The sequence below is a fragment of the Pan troglodytes genome, chromosome 21 (assembly GCF_028858775.2).
Source record: "Pan troglodytes isolate AG18354 chromosome 21, NHGRI_mPanTro3-v2.0_pri, whole genome shotgun sequence".
In the NCBI taxonomy this organism is placed as follows: Eukaryota; Metazoa; Chordata; class Mammalia; order Primates; family Hominidae; genus Pan; species Pan troglodytes.
This window is the reverse complement of record NC_072419.2, coordinates 41,942,303-41,965,669: the sequence shown is the minus strand read 5'-3', so window position 1 is coordinate 41,965,669 and position 23,367 is coordinate 41,942,303. Positions and strand designations below refer to the sequence as shown.

Genomic DNA, 23,367 nt, shown 5'->3' with positions numbered 1-23,367 from the left:
TTTGGTTTGAGGGTTATTCTCTGGGTATTCAGATGGCAGTTTAACTTGAGTGATTTGAATTGTGAAATTTTATTTTTTTAATGATTGGTTAAAAAGTATTGAATTAAGGATATTGGCATTGAATACTAGTAAAGTGAAAATACAGTGCATAGACAAATAAGTAAAAATTTGCTTTTACTAGGCATACTGACTATTTTCTGTTAAACTATCAGAGTTTCTAAATCGTATGCCAATCAACGCCAACTGGTTGAAAGCACTAGAGTGCTTGAAAAAGATGACATTGTAGTGCCCAAATACTTAAGAAAGCTTAACAAGTGTCTGGGCTGTTACAGTATTTGCTAAATACATATTTACTTAAAATTGTAAAGTTCTGATGAATACTAAGTTACACATGTATAATTAGTTAACAGTAAATAAAAAGTCTTTGTCACCGTGGCTGTTTTCAGCTGAAATGTCAGGCCAGTTGTGAATTTGTTGTGTATGCTCATTGATAAAGATCCTTTTTTGGGCTCATCTGTATTTAAGGTTTGTTAATAATAGTAAAAGGTATTCCAAACTAAAAGTGTTTTGAAGATTAGATCACTAGAAATTTGGATGTGGATATTTAAAGTTGGAAACAAATTTATTATGGTTATTAAATAACTATATTAACCACCTACAATTCTAAGGATTGCATCTAGCAATCTTTAATGCTTTATGAGGTTAATTCCTCTTAATAAACACAGTGCTGTAAACTCTGGGATATATTAAAAATAACCCTTCTAACTTCTAAGATTTGAATGGTTAAGGATGGAATTCAAAGACAAACAGACCCGAATCACTTGGGCAAGATACTTAACCCCCTAAGCTAAGCATTTGTTTTCTAACCTTTTAAGGAGATAATAAGTTTCAGATAAGCTATTAATGAGTAATGAATGAGAAGAAAATGTAAAGTGCTCAATGGATTCATGAAATGTTTTGGCATTACATGAATTCCGATTCTGGCTCTTTTATCTTTAAAATAAAAAGAATTAAACTCCGTGATGCTGGTTTCCTCCAAGCTGCTTATTTCATTAACTTTTTAATAGCTGAAAATGGGACCACAATGCTATTTTAATTTCGAATGCTGTACAACATTAGGAAATTCTCTGCTTTTGTCCCATTTATCAAGATTCTGAGCATTTTTAAAATGGGATTATGTTAAATCTTTTTACCAGGATGAACTAAATAAGGGGAAAGGAATTAGCTTAATTCCTTTGAGTGATGGATACTTTGTTTGCTGGGATCATGGCTTAACTTTAATAAAAAATTACTTAGTTCTTAATGTTGGGTTTGAGGCTGTAACTCTCAGAATATTTTATAATTAAAGGGGAAAGAAAATAGCTTATAACTGATTACTTGAGAACTAATACATCCAGCAAATGATTCTCAGTCATCAGCATTAGTCTGAATTGCAAAGGGTCAAGTTAATATAAAGTGTTTTATTTGGAAATACTTGCATGTTGTAGGTAGGCATAGTGTTCATGAAAACTAATTCAAATGTGTGGATCACAGGCCACTATGTATTTATTTATTTCGCTGTTCTTCTGGAATAAGTTAGCGGGATGAGCACTAATGGACAACTGGCTAGTCCCTTTAAGTTAGCCTGGTCTTTAAAAAGTCACAAAAACTGTTACTACAGAATAATTACCTTTATGATCTTTGTGAAAACACTGTTAGTCCTGACAAGTCCTCACAAAATTTTTCTAGAGAATTGGTAAATTACCTTCACATGTTCACGATGGAATATTTTTGCAACAAACAACTGAAGTATGTAGTGTTAAGTGGTGTCATGCTGTCTTAAGAGTTACAGGTGAATGGGGAAATACCTAAGTTGCATGACTAAAGAATTCACTTTAGTTTTTAAAAGAAGTCTTTCAAAAAGAAGACGTATATGAAAATTGTATATGTACATGTACACACATAGATTCCCAAGAGAGGATCTGCAAAGATACACACCAAATTGTTAACCATAGTTACTGCTGGTGTGAGGGAAGTTCAGAGGGATTTATTTTTTATATGTGTGTGTGTGTGTGTGTGTGTTTTTTTTAATTCTCAAGACTGTATATATATATGTAGCTTACAAAGATATCTAAAGTCTGAAAATGGGTGTGTGCATTTTCAGAATCTAAAAATTTTGAGGCTGTAACCTTTGGTCTTGGCACCTCTCAGTGGTCCAGGATGGATAAATACAAGGGCAGCTTGCCTGGGAATAAAGTTAAGAGACAAGTATTTTTGTTTCCTCTTCATAACTGAGGTGGAAAAGCCAGTAGCCTAAACAATGTTAGTCTTGCTGGAGAGCGCATGAATGCGATCTTAGCAAGACCCTAAACCTGTAACTAGTGTAATTTTGTGTTTCCTTTTTAGCTCCGGACCAAAATTTAACAGTGCCATCCGAGGAAAGATTGGGTTGCCTCATAGCATCAAATTAAGGTTTTTAAACATACTTCTGAATTGTTTAAATTGTTTTTCAAGGAACTAACATGCTGTACTTGTTTGGATAACTTCTGAAACTTTTTAACTTTGCAGCAGACGACGTTCCCGAAGCAAAAGTCCATTCAGAAAAGACAAGAGCCCTGTGAGGTAGTTTACTTCTTTAAAGCCTTTAGCTCTTAAAAAGCTTTTGCAGCTTATGGTACTGTTAAATTTGATGATATTTAGTAATTTGGACCATATTAAATCTTGCTTTTGCTTTCTTTTGCACTTCCAGTACTTTAAAGTCAAGTGAATTTCTACTGAGTTTTCAGTAGTTTTCACTTTAATTTCATATAATTAAAGCAACAGTTATATATTTATTTATTTATTTATTTATTTTGAGACAGAGTCTCACTCAGTCACCCAGGGTGGAGTGCAGTAGTGCAGTCTTGGCTTACTGCAACCTCCGTCTCCTGGGTTCAAGCAATTCTTCTACCTCAGCCCTCCAAGTAGCTGGGATTACAGGCATGCACCACCATGCCTCGCTATTTTTTTATTTTAGTAGCGATGGGATTTCACCATGTTGGCTAGCCTAGTGTTGAGCTCCGGACCTCAGATGGTCCACCCACCTTGGCCTCTCAAAGTGGTAGGATTGCAGGTGTGAGCCAACACACCCGGCCACAAAAGTTATTTATTTATGAGATGGAGTCTCCCTCTGTCACCCAGGCTGGAGTGCAGTGGTGGGATCTCGGCTCACTGCAACCTCTGCCTCCTGGGTTCAAGTGATTCTCCTGCCTCAGCCTCCCGAGTAGCTGGGAGTACAGACATGTGCCACAATGCCCGGCAAATTTTTGTATTTTAAGTAGAGACGGGGTTTCACCATGTTGGTCAGGATGGTCTTGAACTCCTGAGCTCATGATCTGCCCTCCTCAGCCTCCCAAAGTGCTGGGATTACAGGCAGGAGCCACCACTCCCAGCCTGAAGTTATTTTAATGTAATCTTATTTTCCTATTTTAATTAAAATAAACTTTTTGCATTTATTATTTTTAATGGACATGTAATGATTATGTATATGGGTAATACAGTTACGTTTTGATACATGTATACAGTGTAATGATCAAATCGGGTAATTAGCTTATTCGTGTTAAATGTTTCTTTGTGTTGGCAACGTAGCAGTTATATCAAACTTTACACTTAACTTTGGAATTAATAAATAATGAGTTATTTGAAATAGCCTCATGTGGAGAAGTAGTTGTAACAGTAAGTTTTACTATTTGGCTGTCCTGAGGAAAACTATTTCATCTCAAAAGTCTTAGTGATTTGAATTGTTACTCCTAGGTTCTTCAATGAAGCTTCCATGGATTATTTTACTCTTAAAAATAAGAATTGTAGGCCAGGCCCGGTGGCTCACGCGGGTAATCCCAGCACTTTGGGAGACTGAGGTGGGTGGATCCACAAGGTCAGGAGATCGAGACCAGCCTGGCTAACATGGTGAAACCCTGCCTCTACTAAAACTACAAAAATTAGGCCAGGCGTGGTGGTGGCTCACGCCTGTAATCCCAGCACTCTGGAAGGCCGAGGCAGGCGGATCACCTGAGGTCAGAAGTTCAAGACCAGCCTGGCCATGGTGAAACCCTGTCTGTACTAAAAAATACAAAAAATTAGCTGGGCGTGGTGGTGTGCACCTGTCATCCCAGCTACTCGGGAGGCTGAGGCAGGAGAATCGCTTGAACCCGAGAGGTGGAGGTTGCAGTGAGCCAAGATCGCGCCATTGCACTCCAGCCTGGGCAACAAGAGAGAAACTCTGTCTCAAAAAAAAAAAAAAAAAATACAAAAATTAGCTGGGCATGGTGGTGTGCACCTGTAGTCCCAGCTACTTGGGATGCTGAGGCAAGAGAATCACTTGAACCCAGGAGGCGAGGGTTGCAGTAAGCTGAGATTGCGCCACTGCTCTCCAGCCTGGTGACAGAGCAAGACTGTCCACAAAAAAAAAAAGGGAACTGTATTTGTTCAGTCTACGATTTCGGTTCAAGGAATATTTTGTCAGGTGGTAGCATTGTGGGTGTTTTTTTTTTTGAGACCCCCGGCTAGAAAGCATTTGCATTTTTATTTTTATTTTTTATTTTTTGAGGTAGGGTTTCTCTTTGTCACCCAGGCTATAGTGCAGTGATGCAATCATGTCTCACTGCAGTTTCTAATGGCTGGTCATAAGCAATCCCACCCAGGTTAGCCTCCCGAGTAGCTGGGACTATAGGTGCAGCCACCATGCCCTGCTAATTTTTATATTTTTTTTTTTGTAGAGACAATGTTTTGCCATGTTGCTCAGTTGGTCTGAAAATCCAGGGCCAAGCAATCTGCACGCTACTCCCGGCCTTAAAAGCTTTTGTGCCTGGCGTGGTGGCTCATGCCTGTAACAATAAGGTCAGGATATCAAGACCAGCCTGACCAACATGGTGAAACCCCATCTCTACTAAAAGTACAAAAATAGCCGGATGTAGTGGCGCGTGCGTGTAATCCCAGTTACTCGGGAAGAGAGGCAGGAGAATTGCTTGAACCCATGAGATGGAGGTTGTGATGAGCCAAGATCACACCACTGCACTCCAGCCTGGGTGACAGAGCTAGACTGCGTTTCCAAAAAGAAAAAAAACTTTTGTGACAAATCTTACAGGTGGAGCGACCACCCCAACCCCCGTACATCCTGAGAGTGTCCAAAAAATGGAAAAGAGCGTGTTTAGGCTTACATCTTAAAGGATGACTTACAACCTTAATTGATATTTTGTAACAGAGATGATGTTAATAGACACTGTATCTAAATTTGTAAAGTAGAATTTGTAGAATCATTTGGGGTTTCACTTCAAGTTTGCCATTTGTGATTGTCAAACTTAATTTGACTTTACAATTACATGGTTGTGTTATAAAGAATCATCCATTACACTGATTTTGGATCAGTCTGGCATTTGTGATTGGTCTGGTGATATGTTTTATGGCTATGATTAAACTGTCAGGCTTCTGGTTGACCCTTGTTTTAGAAAAATTACCCTTTTTGGGCCAGGCGTGGTGGCTGACGCCTACAATCCGAGTACTTTTGGAGGCCGAGGCGGGTGGATCACGAGATCAGGAGATGAAGACCATCCTGGCTAACACAGTGGAATCCCATGTCTACTAAAAATACAGAAAATTAGCCAGGCATGGTGGCACACACCTGTAGTCCCAGCTACTCGGGAGGCTGAGGCAGAAGAATTGCTTGAACCCTGGAGGTGGAGGTTGCAGTGAGCCGAGATTGCGCCACTGCACTCCAGCCTGAGTGACAGTGAGACTCCATCTCAAAAACAAAAAAAGAAAGAAAAATTACTTTTTTTGAGATGGTAAGGCCAGTAGACTTCTGTGCTAATGCCATGTAAGATGTGATTACAAGAAACAGTAAACCTTAGTTTTTAGAAGGAATTGAGTTACATTGAATAGTTTTATGCACATTTTTTGTCAATAGATCTTACTGAAAATGGGCTTGGGTTGGCCGGGTGCGGTGCCTCATGCCTGTAATCCCAGCACTTTGGGAGGCCGAGGCGGGCACATCACCTGAGGTCAGAAGTTCGAGACCAGCCTGGCCAACATGGTGAAACCACATCTCTACTTAAAATACAAAAATTAGCTGGGTGTGGTGGCAGGCGCCTGTAGTCCCAGCTACTCAGGAGGCTGAGGCAGCAGAATTGCTTGAACTCAGGGAGGCGGAGGTTGCAGTGAGCCAAGATGGCGCCGTTGCACTCCAAGCCTGGGGGACAAGAGCAAGACTTCCTCTGAAAAAAAAAAAAAAAAAAAAATAGAAAATGGGTTTGGGAATTATGACAAACCAGTTTCACAGCTTACTCTGTTTACTGAACATGTTTGAGAATTATTTTAGGCCAGGCGTAGTGGCTCACACCTGTTATCCCACCACTTTGGGAGGCCAAGGCAGGTGGATCATCTGAGGTCAGGAGTTGGAGACCAGACTAGTTAACGTGGTGAAATGCCGTAGCTATGGGGGAGTTTAGGGCAAAAGGATTGCTTGAGCTCAGTAGTTCAAGACCAACTTGTGCAGCATAGCAAGACCTGGTTTCTAAAGATGAAAATATTGTTGTGGAGTTGGGAAAGGAGTGTGAGGGTACAGTATATACTGCTCAGGTGACAGGTACACTAAAATCTCAGAATTCACCATTAAAGAACTCATCTATGTAACCAAAACCCACCTGTACCTGAAAACCTGTTGAACTATATGAAGAAATAAAAAAGATAAAAATTATTTTAAAATCTGTTATGAAATTAATTTTATATGTTTTACTCCTATTAGAGAACCTATTGATAATTTAACTCCTGAGGAAAGAGATGCAAGGACAGTCTTCTGTATGCAGCTGGCGGCAAGAATTCGACCAAGGGATTTGGAAGAGTTTTTCTCTACAGTAGGAAAGGTAATCTTAACCTGTTTAGGAAGGTCAAGTAGGTAGAAATTGCAAGAGAAAACATGTAAACATCAAATACTTCATTTGATTTAGTAGCAGTATTTGTTTGTGGTAATGTTTCCATTTTGCCTCTTATAGTATTGGAGTTGATAAAATGTTACTACAAATTTGTTCAAAGATAAAGATAGGATATAGGAATTGTCCTACAGATTTACTTTTTTAATTAAATTTTTAAAAATACCTTCATCCTTCAACAATGTCTCTTGAAATAATTCTACATGTGTTACAATGGATGGTTGCACAAACAACTGTGTTTTCTTTCTAGGTGCGAGATGTGAGGATGATTTCTGACAGAAATTCAAGACGTTCCAAAGGAATTGCTTATGTGGAGTTCGTCGATGTTAGCTCAGTGCCTCTAGCAATAGGATTAACTGGCCAACGAGTTTTAGGCGTGCCAATCATAGTACAGGCATCACAGGTAATTTTTTTGTTGGTTAAGAGTTTGATTATTGATGGTGTTGAAAGCCTCCTGTTGCATGGTATAGTGCTGTTGTGTTCTGTGACTGCTGCTCATTACGTTGAGTCGGATGTTTTCAGGACCTTTTTTTTTTTTTAACTTTGCGTTTATGAACATTGATATAGTTTTCTCAAGACTGTCGTCCTGTCGTTTCTCCTTGTGTTTGAAATGTAATGATTTTGCCTTTTTTTTGTTTTGTTTTTGAGGTGGAGTCTCTCTCTGTCACCAGGCTGGAGTGCAATGGCATGATCGCTGCTCACTGCAACCTCCACCTCCCGGGTTCAAGCGATTCTCCTGCCTCAGCCTCCTGAATAGCTGGGATTACAGGAGCCTGCCACCACGTTCGGCTACTTTTTGTGTTTTTAGTAGAGATGGGGTTTCATCATGTTGGCCAGGCTAGTATTGAACTCCTGACCTCAGGTGATCCACCTGCCCCAGCCTTCCAAAGTGCTGAGATTATAGTTGTGAGCCACCACACCTGGCCTTGTTTTTGAGATAGGGTCTCACTTCTGTTGCCAGGCTGGAGTTCAGTGAGATAATCACAGCTCACTGTAGCCTTGACCTGCTGGGCTCAAGCAGTCTTTTCTCCCCAGTCTCCTGAGTAGCTAGGTCTACAGGTGCGTGCCACCACTCCCAGCTAATTTTAAAATTTTTTTAAGAAACAGGGTCTTGCCATGTTGCTCAGGCTGGTTTCAAACTGTCATGCTCAAGTGATCCTCTGGCCTGGGCCTCCTGAAGTGTTAGGATCACTTGAGCCGCACAGCACTTTGACAGCATTTAATATTTTAGTATTTTGGCTGGGCGCGATGGCTCATGCCTGTAATCCCAGCACTTTGGGAGGTCGAGGCGGGCGGATCACCTGAGGTCAGGAGTTCGAGACCAGCCTGGCCAACATGGTGAAACCTTGTCTCTACTAAAATGCAAAAATTAGCTGGGCATGGTGTCAGGCACTTGTAATCCCAGCTACTCAGGAGACCGAGGCAGGAGAATTGCTTAAACCCAGGAGGCAGAGGTTGCAGTGAGGCAAGATCACGCCATTGCACTGCAGCCTGGGCGACAAGAACCAAGACTGTGTCTCAAAAAGAAAAAAAGAGTTACTCAAATTATTTCCTATGTTGGAAGACAAACTTAGTGGCTGGGTGTGCATTGGCGGGACCCAGGGCTGAGAAGTAGCATATTAAGTGAGGTTTTTAATTCATGCAACAACCTGTTGTAGAGCAGTACTATCCAATATACTCTAGTTTGTTACAAGAGAAGCCTGTGTTAGAATGCAAATGGACAACTTTTCTTTTTCTTTTTTTTTTTTTTTTTTTTTGAGGCGATGTTGGTTATGGAGGGATGACAGCTGACTCAAAATGTTTGCTTGGTGGTACAGTTTTTTGTTATGGCATATACACCTTATTTTATCACAACTACGTTCGGTTATACCAATCTCAAGAGTATTTTAGTGAATGTTGGTTTTGTCTAACAATTCCAGGAAGCATTTTTCTCTGTATTTAGTATTTGTGGTATCAGAATGCATCTTAAGATTGTTGTCAAGAATGTAGGTTCATGATTCATTTTAGGTGTGAAATGTAGCCTGCTTACTTTTTTTTTTTTTTTTTTTTTTTTTCTTGAGACGGAGTCTCGCTCTGTCGCCCAGGCTGTAGTGCAGTGGGGCGATCTTAGCTCACTGCAAGCTCCGTCTCCCGGGTTCACGCCATTCTCCTGCCTCAGTCTCCCAAGCAGCCGCGACTACAGGTGCCTGCCACCACGCCCGGCTAATTTTTTTGTATTTTTAGTAGAGACGGGGTTTCACTGTGTTAACCAGGATGGTCTTGATCTCCTGACCTCGTGATCCGTCCGCCTCGGCCTCCCAAAGTGCTAGGATTACAGGCGTGAGACACTGCGCCCGGCCAGCCTGCTTACTTTATATGTGACTGGCATATGCTCTGAAAACATTCTAAAATAAGCAGGGTGTGATGTGGGGTGTGCTGTAGTCCCTGGCAGTCTCTAGTGGATGAGAAGGAAGGATGATCACTTAAGTTTAGGAGTTCAAGACCAGCTTGGGCAACATAGTGTGAGACTCTGTCTCAAAAAAAAAAAAAAAAAAAAAACCTCTAAATAAACTCTTTTTTTAAATTTTTTTTTTTTTTTTTTTTTTTTTTTTTTTTTGAGACTGAGTCTCACTCTGTCACCCAGGCTGGAGTGCAGTGGTGTGATCTCATCTCACTGCAAGCTCTGCCTCCTGGGTTCATGCCATTCTCCTGCCTCAGCCTCCTGAGTAGCTGGGACTACAGGTGCCCACCACCGCACCCGGCTAATTTTTTCTATATTTGGTAGAGATGGTGTTTCACTGTGTTAGCCAGTATGGTCTCGATCTCTTGACGTCGTGATCTGGCTGCTTTAGCCTACTAAAGTGCTGGGATTACAGGTGTGAGCCATCGTGCCCAGCCAAAAACTGTACTCTTGAAGCTGTAACTCCCTAATTTCCTGCAGGCCCTTGGTAAAACGTTATCTACCTCCTCTTTCTGAATTTTGCATATTCTAGATGCCTCCTATTAAGTTGATATGTAGTATCTGACTTACGTAGGGTAGTATTTTTATCACTCTAAACTTTAACATTAGTTGTTATGCAAATGGAAGGTGTATGTCTTTAAACTGCTGTGTGTTATCTCTGTGTGACGTGTATTTTGTCTTCTAGGCAGAAAAAAACAGAGCTGCAGCAATGGCAAACAATTTACAAAAGGGAAGTGCTGGACCTATGAGGCTTTATGTGGGCTCATTACACTTCAACATAACTGAAGATATGCTTCGTGGGATCTTTGAGCCTTTTGGAAGAGTAAGTCCAGGTTCTTCAATGAATCTTCAGTAGGTTGTTGATCTGAGTATAACTACATAATTTCTGTATGTCTTGCTTTGTTATCTTTCTGTGAGATTAATATTAAGAGGATAAGGGCTGGTTTTATAAAAATTTCTGTGACAACATAGATTAAAATAGGTCACTTGATAGATTCTTAAGAGAATGTTACTGTTATTCATAATGCCATGTGAAATGCATAATGGGTATTAGAGTTAATAAAAAGTCCACATTGGCTGGGCATGGTGGCTCATGCCTGTAATCCCAGCTACTTGGGGTGCTGAGGCAGGAGGATGACATTAGCCCAGGATTTCAAGGTTGCAGTGAGCCATGATTATGCCACTTCACTCCACCTTGGGTAACAGTGTGATCCTGTGTCAAAAGAAAGAAAATTGTTAAATCATACGAAGACTATTATTTTTTAGTAGGATTTTTTTTAAAAGATTGTTTTTAAAAGAAAGTTGAATATCTTAAGATTCTTCTCTGTTGGCCGGGTGCGGTGGCTCACACCTGTAACCCCAGCATTTTGGGAGGGAGGCCGAGGTGGGCGGATTATGAGATCAAGACCATCCTGGCCAACATGGTAAAACCACGTCTCTGTTAAAAATACAAAAATTAGCTGGGCGTGGTGGTGCGTCTCTGTGTTCCCAGCTACTCGGGAGGCCAAGGCAGCAGAATTTCTTCCTTGAATATAGGAGGCAGAGGTTGCAGTGAGCTGAGATGGCACCACTGCACTCCAGCCTGGCAAGACTCTTAACTTTAAAAAGACTTTACTCTGTCTCCCTGGTTATGTGCTCAGTTCCAGGCCTTGGTAGCCTGATTAGATTTGCCCTTTTTCTGTCTGTTGAAATCTTCAGTGGGTGAATGCCCCTCTGGCAAGGCTGTTCTGCCTAACAGTATGTGACCCACTTCTGATCCACTCTGGTACTTTCTCCATTGACTTTTTGAGACAGAGTCTTATTCTGCTGCCCAGGCTGGAGTGCAGTGGCACAATCTCGCCTCGCTGCAAACTCCTCCTCTCTGTGTTCAAGCGATTCTCTTGCTTTAGCCTCCCGAGTAGTTGGGTTTACAGGTGCCTGCCATCATGCTCGACTAATGTTTTTTTTTTTTTTTTTTAAGAGACAGGGCTTTACCATGTTGGCCAAGTTGGTCTCATACTCCTGACCTCAGGTGATCTGCTTCGGCCTCCTAAAGGGCTGGGATTACAGGTGTGAGCCACTGGACCTGGCCTCCATTGACTTTTCTATCAGTAACATGGATCTTAGGTGGAGGTTGACATGCCATTATGTGCTATATGGAGAAATGAAGTTCAGAGCAGTTGGGGCCACATGAGCTGTTACATGGCAAAGTGAGGAACCAACTTGATCTGCTTCACAGGCGCCACGAGGCCTTGTGTCTGGCATTGTGGTCTTGAGCTCAATTCAGAGCAGCTTGGCTTTTGTTCTAGAGGACTTTGTGCTATCTACCTAAACCAAGAGTGTCCAACTAGTTCTGTGTTGAGGAGAGAAAGTTGCCAAGACTGTCCTGTCACTGTGAGGAATGAACCTTTTCCACTCAATAATTTTAGCAAAAGGCATAAATTTAAAAGGAGCTAGATAGAACAAATAAAATTTAACTTTTAAAAATATATTCACCGGCCAGGTGCAGTGGCTCACACCTGTAATCCCATCTCTTTGTTTGGGAGGCCGAGGCAGGTGGATCGCTTGAGGTCAGGAGTTTGAGACCAGCTTGGCCAACGTGGTAAAACCTTGTCTCTACTAAAAATAGAAAAATTAGGTGGGTGTGGTGGCGCATCCCTCTAATCCCAGCTACTTAGGAGGCTGAGGCAGGAGAGTCACTTGAACCCGGGTGGCAGAGATTGCAGTGAGCCGAGATCACGCCTGGATAACAGAGCCAGAGTGTCTCCGAAAGAAAAGAAAAAGAATAATCACGGATATTTGTGAAATCTGTGTACCATATAAAAATGAACATCAGGAAACAGTTGATATTTAAATTATTTTTATTACTCTAGAGTCTGATTTGTCAAACTATTTCTTAAATTTTGAGATGGGAGTTTCACTCCTTGCGCCTAGGCTGGAGTGCAATGGTGCAGTCTCGGCTCACTGCAACCTCCGCCTCCCGGGTTCAATTGATTCTCCTGCCTCAGCCTCCTGAGTAGCTGGGATTACAGGCTCTGACCACAACGCCCAGCTAATTTTTGGTGTGTTGGTCAGGTTGGTCTTGAACTCTTGACCTCAGGTGATCTACCCGCCTCGGTCTCCCAAAGTGTTGTCATTACAGGCGTGAGCCACTGCGCCCAGACCCATTTTAGGTTTTCAGTGCCATATGGTCTTGTTGCAAGTACTCAACTCTCCTCCAAACAGCTGTAAGCTATTAAGAAATTGAGTATGGGCCAGGCACAGTGGCTCATGCCTGTGATCCCTGCACTTTTGGGGGCCGAGTCGGGTGGATCACTTGAGGTGAGGAGTTGGAGACCAGTCTGGCCAGCATGGTGAAACCTCTTCTCTACTAAAAATACAAAAATTAGCCGGTCTTGGGTGGCATATGCCTGTAGTTCCAGCTTACTCTGGAGGCTCAGACAGGAGAAAGATTTATAAAACAAGTCAAGCTGGAGTAGTTGGTTCATGGGGTATATGTAGTTTACTTACCTTTGCCCCAGAACAATTAGTATGTATTAAGTGCCCAACTCCAGTAAACATAATGTAGCAGCTTTAATAAGAAGCCCTTTTTAAAGGTTTATTTTATTATTTTTTTTGGAGTCTGAGTCCTGCGCTGTCGCCCAGGCTGGAGTGCGGTAGCTCACTGCAACCTCTGCCTCCCAGGTTCAAGCAATTCTTCTACAGCTTCCCTAGCAGCTGGGATTATAGGTGCATGCCGCCATGCCTGGCTTTTTTTTTTTTTTTTTGAGATGGAGTATCGCTCTTGTTGCCCAGGCTGGAGTGCAATGGCATGATCTCAGCTCACCATAACCCCCATCTCCCAGGTTCAAGCGATTCTCCTGCCTCAGCCTCCCAAGTAGCTGGGATTACAGGCATGCGCCACCACACCCTGCTAATTTTGTATTTTTAGTAGAGACAGGGTTTTTCTCCATGTTGGTCAGGCTGGTCTCAAACTCCCGACCTCTGGTGATTCGGCCTCCCAAAGTGATGGGATTACAGGCATGAGTCACCGAGCCCAACCTACTTTTTTGTGTTTTAGTAGAGACAGGGTTTCACCGTGGTGCCCAGGCTGGTCTCGAACTCCTGAGCTCAGATAGTCTGCCCACGTCAGCTCACACCTACAGGTGTGAGCCACCGAGCCCAGCCTAAATGTTTATATTGTTTACTTTTTGCTAGCTAATGCTCCTAGAATATCTTATCCCTATCATAGTCCCACTTCATCCACGACTACTCCTTTTCTAGAGGCAGCCCTTACCCGTTTTTTTTTGTTTTGTTTTGTTTTTTATATCCTTCCATAGACTTTCTGTGGCTTAGAAATACTAGCAAATAGGCGGGCGGATCACGAGGTCAGGAGATCAAGACCATCCTGGCAAACTCGGTGAAACCCCGTCTATACTAAAAATACAAAAAATTTAGCTGGGCGTGGTGGCGAGTGCCTGTAGTCCCAGCTACTCAGGAGGCTGAGGCAGGAGAATGGTGTGAACCCGGGAGGCAGAGCTCTCAGTGAGCCAAGATCACACCACTGCACTCCAGCCTGGGCCACAGAGCGAGACTCCGTCTCAAAAAAAAAAAAAAGTTCCTTCCTTGTTTGAGACAGAGTCTCCCTCTGTGACTGAGGCTGGAGTGCAACAGCATGATGCAAGCTCACTGTGTAGCGTCCACCTCCTTAACATGCGATCCTCCTGCCTCCCAAAGTGCTCGGATTACAGACCTGAGCCAACCCACCTGGCTGGATGCTCTGTTTTAATTTTTCATACCTTTTTTTAAATGGACAGCTAAATCGGGAGATTGTGTTACAGTTCACTGATTGAACGTAAACTCAATGGTTTTTAGTTAGTACAATTCACAGAATTGTGCAGTTATTGCCAAATTCATTGTATATTGCCAAATTCATTCCATTTTTACGATTCTGTCTGGTATAATTGGAAATTACTGCTTGGTGTTTTTAGCACAATGGGAAGGAAACGTTGATTTTGTTTCTACCTTCTAATGGTAATTTACGAAGGATTTCTGGTTTTCAGTGGTTTAGTATTGATATAAAAATTAATCTTAGGTTACAATCATAGTTTTTTTTCCTCCCCTCTGCTCCCCAGCGCATAATTTCTCGCTTGGGAAGTTTCTAGAGTTTTTTTGTTTTTTTTTTTTTTGAGACCAAGTCTCGCTCTGTTGTCCAGGCTGGAGTACAGTGGCGTGCTCTGGGGTCATTGCAACCTCTGCCTCCTGGGTTCAAGCAATTCTTCTGCTTCAGCATTCCAAGTAGCTGGGGCGTACAGGCATGCGCCACCAAGCCCAGACAATTTTTGTATTTTTGGTGGAGACCTGATTTCGTCATGTTGGCCAGGCTGGTCCCAAACTCCTGACCTCAGGTGATCCGCCTCTCTCAACCTCCCAAAATGCTGGGATTACAGGCGCCGACCACCACGCCCAGCCTAATTTTTTTCATTTTAAATGTAAAATTATAGTTTCTAGACTTTAAAAAGACTTCTTGGTGATGAGGTTTTGTGATAAGTCTTCTATTTTGGAGGATGAGGAGACTGGTAGATTTTTAAAACCATGTCTCAGGGAATAAAGTAGTTTTGTACTCTGCTTTTAAGTTATAGTAATTATGCTTTTCAATTATAGATTGAAAGTATCCAGCTGATGATGGACAGTGAAACTGGTCGATCCAAGGGATATGGATTTATTACAGTAAGTAATTACCATAATTATATTACTTAGGGTTTTTTTTTTTTTTTTAACTACGTTTGCTATGTTGCTCAGATTAGTCTCCTCTAGCTCCTGGCCTTAAATGATGTCCCACCTTAGCCTTCCAAACTGCTGGGATTACAGGACTGAGCCTCTGTGTCCGATCAAAAAAGTTTTTTTCACAGCAAAGGGTAATATGCCCTTGTAACAAAAGGCAGGCACAGCTCACACGAATGTGAAAACCAAATCATCACACTTAGGTACTCCTAAAATTTTTTGATCCAAGTTGCATAGTAGAAGTACAATAATAGTTAATAATGGTGGGGAAGGTGGCATGTTTAATATTTTCAAGTGCTTTAAATTAGTTTTTGTGGCCGCGCGCGGTGGCTTACGCCTGTAATCCCAGCACTTTGGGAGGCCGAGGCGGGTGGATCACCTGAGATTAGGAGTTCGAGACCAGCCTGGCCAACGTGGCGAAACCCCGTCTCTACTAAAAATACAAAAATTAGCTGAGCATGGTGGTGCTCAAATGTAATCCCACCTACTTGTGAGGCTGAGGCAGGAGAATTGCTTGAACCCAGGATATGGAGATTGCAGTGAGCCAAGATTGTGCTATTGCGCTGCAGTGCTCCAGCCTGGGCAACAGAGTAAGACTCTGCCTTGAAAAAAAATAAAACTATAAATAAATAAATATAAAATAATTTAAGAAAATAGGTTTATTAGGTTCTGCAGGCCATGCAAACATGACACTAACAGCTGCTCAGATTCTGTGGTGGCCTCAGGAAGCTGTTACTTCTGCTTCGCAAAGCCTTTACTTGTTATTGCTTGGAGGAGCAGGTGTGTCACTTGGAGAGAGGGAGAGGAAGAGAGAGGAAGACATCCTGTGAAGTAACAGAGCAAGGACCCTCGCCTATTAGCAGGGGGAGTGCACCAAGCCATTCATGAGGGATCTGCCTTGTCATACCTCTTGCTAAGTCACACTTTCCACAGTGGGGATCACATTTCAACCTGAGGTTTAGAGGGGACAAGGATCCAAATTATATTACTATGTTCCTATTTTCCTTTACTATGTGCTATATATACATATAGGGGTCAGCCAGCTATTCATATAATTGAATGTTTTATACGTTCATCTCTGATAACCTTTTGACACATTCTTAACAGTTAAATAAATGAAGGTCTGTTAACGATTCTTTTTTACTAAAGATCCTTTTTTTAATGTACATACCTCACAACCAAGACCAGAATTGTCTTGTCAAAAGTGTTTTTGGGCTGTGTGTGGTGGCTCATGCCTGTGATGCCAGCACTTTGGGAGGCTGAGAGCGGTAGATCACCTGAGGTCAGGAGATCAAGACCATCCTGGCCAACATGGTGCAACCTTGTCTCTACTAAAAATATAAAAAATTAACCGGGCGTGGTGGCGGGCGCCCATAATCCTAGCATCTAGGGAGGATGAGGAAGAATTGCCTAAACCTAGGAGGCAGAGGTTGCAATGAGCCGAGATGGTGCCACTTATGTATATGAAACTCATACATGGTGGAACTTTTTTCAGATGTGTGAGCTCTGTAACCTTTTAAGGTCCTGGAAACATAGTATTTTTAAAAGTACACTGTATATCTCTATCAGGAAATTAAAATTGTTAGCTTATATCTACATTTCAATAAAATGTAAGCCTGTTGCTATGTTGATAGCAAATCTGTTTAACTTACTGGTCATTAGGCTGTTACGTACGTCAATGAACTGGTGAAAGGAGAAAATTTATGAAACATAGCTCACCAATTTTATTTTTTTATTCTAGTAACTTTAGTGTGGATATTTTCCACCTTTTCTTTTTCTCCAGATAAGCCATTGTGGGTATATGTGTAAACCAAAATTTTATATATATGTAATTTATATCAAGTTACGTATTTATTTGCTTGTGTATGAAGTATTTATGTTTTATATATGAGGATTATATTGACTATTTTGTCCCTGGTCACATTTTTATTAGAAAAGTACTAAATTCTACCTCAGGTGGTCTGCCTGCCTCGGCCTCTCCAAGTGTTGAGATTACAGGTGTGAGCCACTGCACCCAGCCAGTTTTCACATTTTCTAACCACAATCCCCATGTTCTCAAATATAAAGCTGTCATTACTTGTAATATCTTTTATTTAAACTACCACATCAACAAGCCTAATTTGCATTAGCTAGCGTCGTCATCATGTATGTTGTGTTTGCTACTTACAGCTTGCAGTTTCTACCTTAGTATTCAGAAGTAATTATTGAATATGCTAAAAATATATTTATATTTTTAAGTATAGTTTGTATTTTAAAAATTAAAGCACTGTCTCCTGTCCTTGCCTCCCCTATCATGTAGTTTTCTGACTCAGAATGTGCCAAAAAGGCTTTGGAACAACTTAATGGATTTGAACTAGCAGGAAGACCAATGAAAGTTGGTCATGTTACTGAACGTACTGATGCTTCGAGTGCTAGTTCATTTTTGGACAGTGATGAACTGGAAAGGACTGGAATTGATTTGGGAACAACTGGTCGTCTTCAGTTAATGGCAAGACTTGCAGAGGGTAAGTGTTTCTTGCTATTACGAATGATTTACTGTGGGTATTGTAGTGGAAAAGAAAGGTAGCCATGTAAACTAAGAAAGGGAAAAAGATTTTATCTTATTTTGTAGTTGGTGTTATCCTTGGTCACACTGCATATTATTTCATAGATGATGTGCCTTGTATTAATGTATGGAAATCTATATTATGTGTTTTGAATGCCACAGTATAATTTGCAAGATTTCTTTTCCTTTATGTAATGTTTATATGTCATACTTAGGAATAAATTTAGTTGCAGCTATTATAATGTTACATGTTTTTCTTTTTGTAATTTCTTATTTTTTGATGCAGGGTCTGGCTCTGTTGCCCAATTTGGAGTGCAGTTGTGCGATCCTGGCTCACCGCAACCTCTGCCTCTTTGGCTGAAGCCATCCTCCCACCCTAATCTCTAAATAGCTGGGACTAACAGTTGCAAACCACCACCACCACGCCTGGCTAATTTCTGTGGTGTTTTTTTTTGTTGTTGTTGGTTGGTTGGTTGGTTGTTTTTAAGAGATGGGGTTTCTGCCGGGTGCGGTAGCTTACAACTGTAATCCCAGCAGTTTGGGAGGCTGTGGCGGGTGGATCACCTAAGTTCAGGAGTTCGAGACCAGCCTGACCAGCACGGAGAAACCCTATCTCTGCTAAAAATAAAAAATTAGCCGGTCATGGTGGCGCATACCTGTAATCCCAGCTACTTAGGAGGCTGAGGCAGGAGAATCACTTGGACTTGGGAGGGGGAGGTTGCAGTGAGCCGAGATTGCGCCATTGCACTCCAGCCTGTGCAACAAGAGCGATACTCCATCTCAAAAAAAAAGAGTTTCACAATTGTTGCCCAGGTTGGTCTCGATCTCTGGGATTTAAGTGAACCACCTCCCTTGGCCTCCCAGAGTGCTAGCTAAGTTACAGGCGTCAACCACCACACTCGGCCCTCCTTGCAATTTATTTTAGTGAAGTGATCATGATATTAATGACCCAGGAAACTTCATTTCTCTGCTCTCAACATAGTAGGAACTTTAAGACTATTCTTTTACAGGTACAGGTTTGCAGATTCCGCCAGCAGCACAGCAAGCTCTACAGATGAGTGGCTCTTTGGCATTTGGTGCTGTGGCAGGTAGGAATTGAATCTTTTCTAATTTTAAATCGTTTTTTCATCTAATTCGAAAATTTTCCAAATTTTTACATTTAAAAGGACTTACTGAGAATTCAATTCATCAAGTACTTATAGCCTGTTAGTTTGTAGTCTTCTATTTAAGGAAGTGGAGACGTAGGGTAGAATTAACCATGCATCAAAATGAGTTGTCAGGACAGTTTTAAACCCTGCACCCTAGTTTTTAGTCGAAATTCATTGACATAAGTTTCTTTTAAAATATATCAGTTTTATTGAATACTACAAGGTGTATATTGTTTGATCGAAAAAATATTTATAATATTTGAATTCAGAAAATATCAGAGGCACTTAAAAAAGCTTTACTTAAAACTATTGTAGTAGTAAGAGTGTTGAGACAGTTATTTTTCTTTATAGTACGTAAAAATTTAAGATCATGAATTGGGAGATGGAGCTTTTGGAGGCAACAGGAAAAGAAGGGTGAATTGACATTTTTACAATTATGTATAAAGGGATTTAGTTCATAAAACACTCATTCCCCTGTGCCCCCCAACCCCCCCCCCCTTTTCTTTCTTTCTTTTTTTTTTTTTTTTTTTTTTTTTTTTTTTTTTTTTTTGGATAACGGTAGACTTGCTCTGTTGCCCAGGCTGGAGTGCAGTGGTGCAGTCTCGGCTCACTGCAACCTGTGCCTCCTGGGTTCAAGCAGTTCTCGTGCCTCAGCCTCCCGAGTAACAGGGATATTTTTAGTAGAGATGGGGTTATGTTGGCCAGGCTAGTCTTAAACACCTTACCTCAAGTGATCTGCCCACCTTGGCCTCCCAAAGTGCTGGGCTTACAGATGTGAGCCACTGCATTCGGCCCTCATTTCTTAATTTAATTACCTGTAACTTTTACATTGACCCAAATCTAGGAGATAGGATAGGATCTAATTTTGAAATGTCAAAGACGTGCTTTTAGAACATCATAAGAAGAACCCTTTGTTATTTTGTTGGTGGGGGATGGAGTCTCACTCTGTGGCTCAACCTCTTCCTCCTGGGTTCAAGGAATTCTGGTGCTTCAGCCTCCCACATAGCTGGGATCACAGACATTTCCCACCACACCCAGCTAATTTTTGTATTTTTAGTAGAGACCTGCCTGCCTTGACCTCCCAAAATCCTGGGTTACAGGCATGAGCCCCCTCACCTGGCTGGTCCTTTGACGTTATATATATATATACGAAGTGAGACTGTAACTGAGAAAATATATTTTAGACCCTGGTAGTACTGCATCTGAAAGTACGAAGAGGTCCTGTGGTTGCTTCATGATTTTCTTCTAAATTGAAAGCTCAATATTCAATTAAAGTAGAAGACGACTTTTGTTTTTACATTTATTTTTTCACTGTTTTGCCTTCTTAGTGGTTGTTCTTAAGTGTGTGAGTACCTTTAGAAAACCTGCATTTGGTTTCATTTCCTTTCTATAAATTGTATGACTTATTTTGAAATTTGACAAGCAGTTACTCCCTAGAATTTCTGACAGCGAAGCCAGTTTATACTTACAAGAATCAGAACCAGTAAGGCATTTGTGTATTTAACAGTCATTTGATCCCTCCTCAAGTTATCTTTATTCCATTGGATTAACACATAATTTATTTTGAGCTTATAGTGTTAGCTATTCGATCCTTTACAGTGAATAATTGTCGATTGCTACTTGCTCTAATTGATAGTAAACTCATTACCTAGAGTTTATTATTACAGTTTGAAAGGTGTTTTTTTTTTAACCAGAAAACTGTTTACCTGTATTGCTTCTCATTGTTCATAATGTTCTTTGACAATTTAGAAAATTTTTAGTTCATGTTCTAGGTATTCCACTAAAGGGTGGTGAAAGATTTCTTCCTGCCTTCAGGGAATTGATACAGTGACAAAGGGGTCATTTATAGACAATTTTCTTACACCCTGGATGCTGTATCAGATACGTTGATTTGCTCTTAATATCTTCAGTTAACTGAAGATTATCCACTGTTAAATATCAGTTCTACCGTTAGCCTTTATTTCTTTTATTATGGATGAATGTACCTCTCGGGTTCTTTCTCATCGTGTAGTATATATTAAGATTGTTTGAATGTAGCCAGCTAAAATCCTAAAGCTCCATATGGATTCCTGACAATAGTGTCCCTACCCTTTATCTATGTATCTAGTTACATTCCCTTTTTTAGTGCTGGTGGTGGTAGAGATGATTTTAAAGATCATTGTTTTATTAGCCTTGCTATAAATTTCTTCTGCATTAATAACACTCATGTTTTAGGTGAATATCTGTGTAACTGGATATTTTTCTCCAGATGGTGGTCATTAAAATATTACATATAACTTGCTGAAATAAAATTGTTGAGTGTTTACTGTGTTTGAGGTGCTTGTCCCCTAAGTCTTTTAAAGCTATTGGGTGAAACTAGGGATGGGTCATCACTATATCCACATTATTTTATTCTGCCAGTTTGATAGGCCCTTTCTAAAATAGGTTAGAGTCCTTATCTTTATGAAAACCATGCTTTATTTTTCACTTTGTCACAAATGATACGACAAATCATTTTTGAAATTATGATTGGGTTGGTAGACAAAATAGCATGGATTTCTGATATCTATACATTTTTTCCCATTTTAGGAAAAAAAAGACAAATTCTGTTATTATTTAAAGTTTATTGACACTGTTCACATGGTCCTATCTTCAAGTTCCTTCAGTATACACCAGTTACATTTCTTCAGCTCCCTGAGATGCCAATTTTGAGCACCTAGGACCCAGGTATTTTATCCCAATATAACTTGGGCTGCAGATCCCTGTACATTTTTGCCCATGTTGCAAGAAACCCATATATGTGGTAATAAAGTGTTGCAGTTGAATCAAATTTTAATGAAAATCAGGTTACTGAATCAAAATTTTGATGTTGTATATTTCTATAAAAAGAACTTCAAGAGAGCATTATAGCACTGTGGCAGACTTACTGTTCAGACTTGCTACTGTTTCACTCTGTAGCAGCTTTCAGATGGCGTCCACTGTAGAAATCTAACGATTATATGAGAAAATATATTGGTCACATCCCTCTTATTTTTAATACTGATTAGATGTTTTCATTTTCCTAAACTTCATAGCTTTTAAGAAAACTCCAGAGATTTTTATTTCTGCCTTGCTAAATTTTTACACTAGGCCAGGAAATCAATAATCAAGTTGCCCCATTATGGGCTAGATTTGACAAGTTAAATCTTTGAAAAGTCCTTAAAAAAATAATATATGCATACTGTTGGAATGGTGTATTTCCCAATGGTGATGTTCTTCCTAAATTGGGAAATCATTGAAACTGTTACAGCTTTTTGATGTGCAGTATTTACAATTTTATAATATCCTTTTAAAGTGTTAAGTACTATGGCCACTAAAAATATAAATACTTGTATTTCCCAAGTACTTGGAATTGAATTCTCAAGATCAGGGTTTTTCACTCATTTTCTGACCGGTGTGCTTCCCTTTCCCCATTTCCCATTATTCCCAGCTGTATAGTAGTGTAGTGAAAATTACTTGAGATGTGGAAGAGTAGTCTAGTCTAGGAAGAGAGAGGGAAAAGTAAGTTTCCCAGGATAAGAGGGGGAAAAAAAGGCCCCAAAGCCTTCTCAATGAGGAATGGGGAAGGAGGTTTTGCTGCCAGGTTTTACTAAGTGCATTTGAATAAACCCTGCTATTGTAGTCCTCTTTTATTAATGCTTTCCTGACATTTACCCTGTTAGTTGAGGCTCTTCATTGTTCCTGCACTGAGCTGTAGAATTCTCTTTTGTTATAGATTTGCAAACAAGACTTTCCCAGCAGACTGAAGGTGAGTTGAAGTGTTCATATTTTTTATTTTTGTCTTTGAAATAGAATTAAATGTAGTAAGACAGTTTTCTATATTTATTGTCATATTTTTATACCAGTAATTTGGACCGAATTTTGACACAGTGACACATAGTGGTATATTCATAGTAATCTGTCTGTATTTCAGAAGACCTAACCCAAATTAATGGACTTAAAAAAAATCAAAATAACAATTTTTTTTTTTGCTTTAGTTTGCTTAAAATTTTCAACCTTGTTTTTGATTTATGCCTGCCTGTGTGTTCTAAGTGTTGATAAGTTGCATATAGAAGTCAGGAAATGAAGTATTCTCTTATTAACGAGTAGGCAAGTATTTTAGAACCTGGGATCTGGAAGTTGTCTTAGTATAAAGTTGTGAATCATGCTATAAAACTCACCTTTTTTTGCTTAAGACATAGTACTCAGTGATTTATTTAAGCCAGTACCAAGCATAAGAGGTTTATACATACTTAAATTACATGCACATTTCAGAGAAACCATTCATTAAGTAGGCTATGATTTCTTGTTTTTAGTTATCACTAAATCTCTGTTGCTTGACATGAGCATTTTGCTGTTAATGTAAGTTCTATATTTTTTGTAGGAGTATGCTTAATGTTTAGGGAAATGATTATGAGAAAGATATGTCATGTTCCATCACAGTCAAGAATTAAATTTTTTCACAAACAAGATGCTTCTAATCAGTGCTGTTTTGTTAAGAGATTTTTAAAAGATTTTCCTAGATTTACTGTGTTCTGCATTGATCTAGCTTGA

General features: G+C 40.3%; 1 protein-coding gene and 1 pseudogene across 10 annotated transcripts in view; one reads left to right on the top strand and one right to left on the bottom strand.

The window, feature by feature from the left end:
* RBM39 (RNA binding motif protein 39) overlaps positions 1 to 23,367 on the top strand; it is a 38,640-nt gene that overhangs the window by 10,465 nt on the left and 4,808 nt on the right. For 5 of the 10 annotated variants that reach the window (XM_003316883.6, XM_063802861.1, XM_063802863.1 and 2 more), the window contains 9 exons: positions 2,386 to 2,451; positions 2,548 to 2,601; positions 6,758 to 6,875; positions 7,192 to 7,344; positions 10,067 to 10,204; positions 15,004 to 15,069; positions 17,423 to 17,627; positions 18,679 to 18,756; positions 22,532 to 22,582. In XM_003316883.6, coding sequence (XP_003316931.1) covers positions 2,386 to 2,451; positions 2,548 to 2,601; positions 6,758 to 6,875; positions 7,192 to 7,344; positions 10,067 to 10,204; positions 15,004 to 15,069; positions 17,423 to 17,627; positions 18,679 to 18,756; positions 22,532 to 22,582 — 929 coding nt within the window. The remainder of the gene's footprint in view (positions 1 to 2,385; positions 2,452 to 2,547; positions 2,602 to 6,757; positions 6,876 to 7,191; positions 7,345 to 10,066; positions 10,205 to 15,003; positions 15,070 to 17,422; positions 17,628 to 18,678; positions 18,757 to 22,531; positions 22,583 to 23,367) is intronic. The other 5 variants (XM_016947106.4, XM_063802865.1, XM_016947105.4 and 2 more) reach the window with 4 other exon arrangements.
* On the bottom strand, positions 15,244 to 15,341 carry LOC112206596 (small nucleolar RNA U13; annotated as a pseudogene).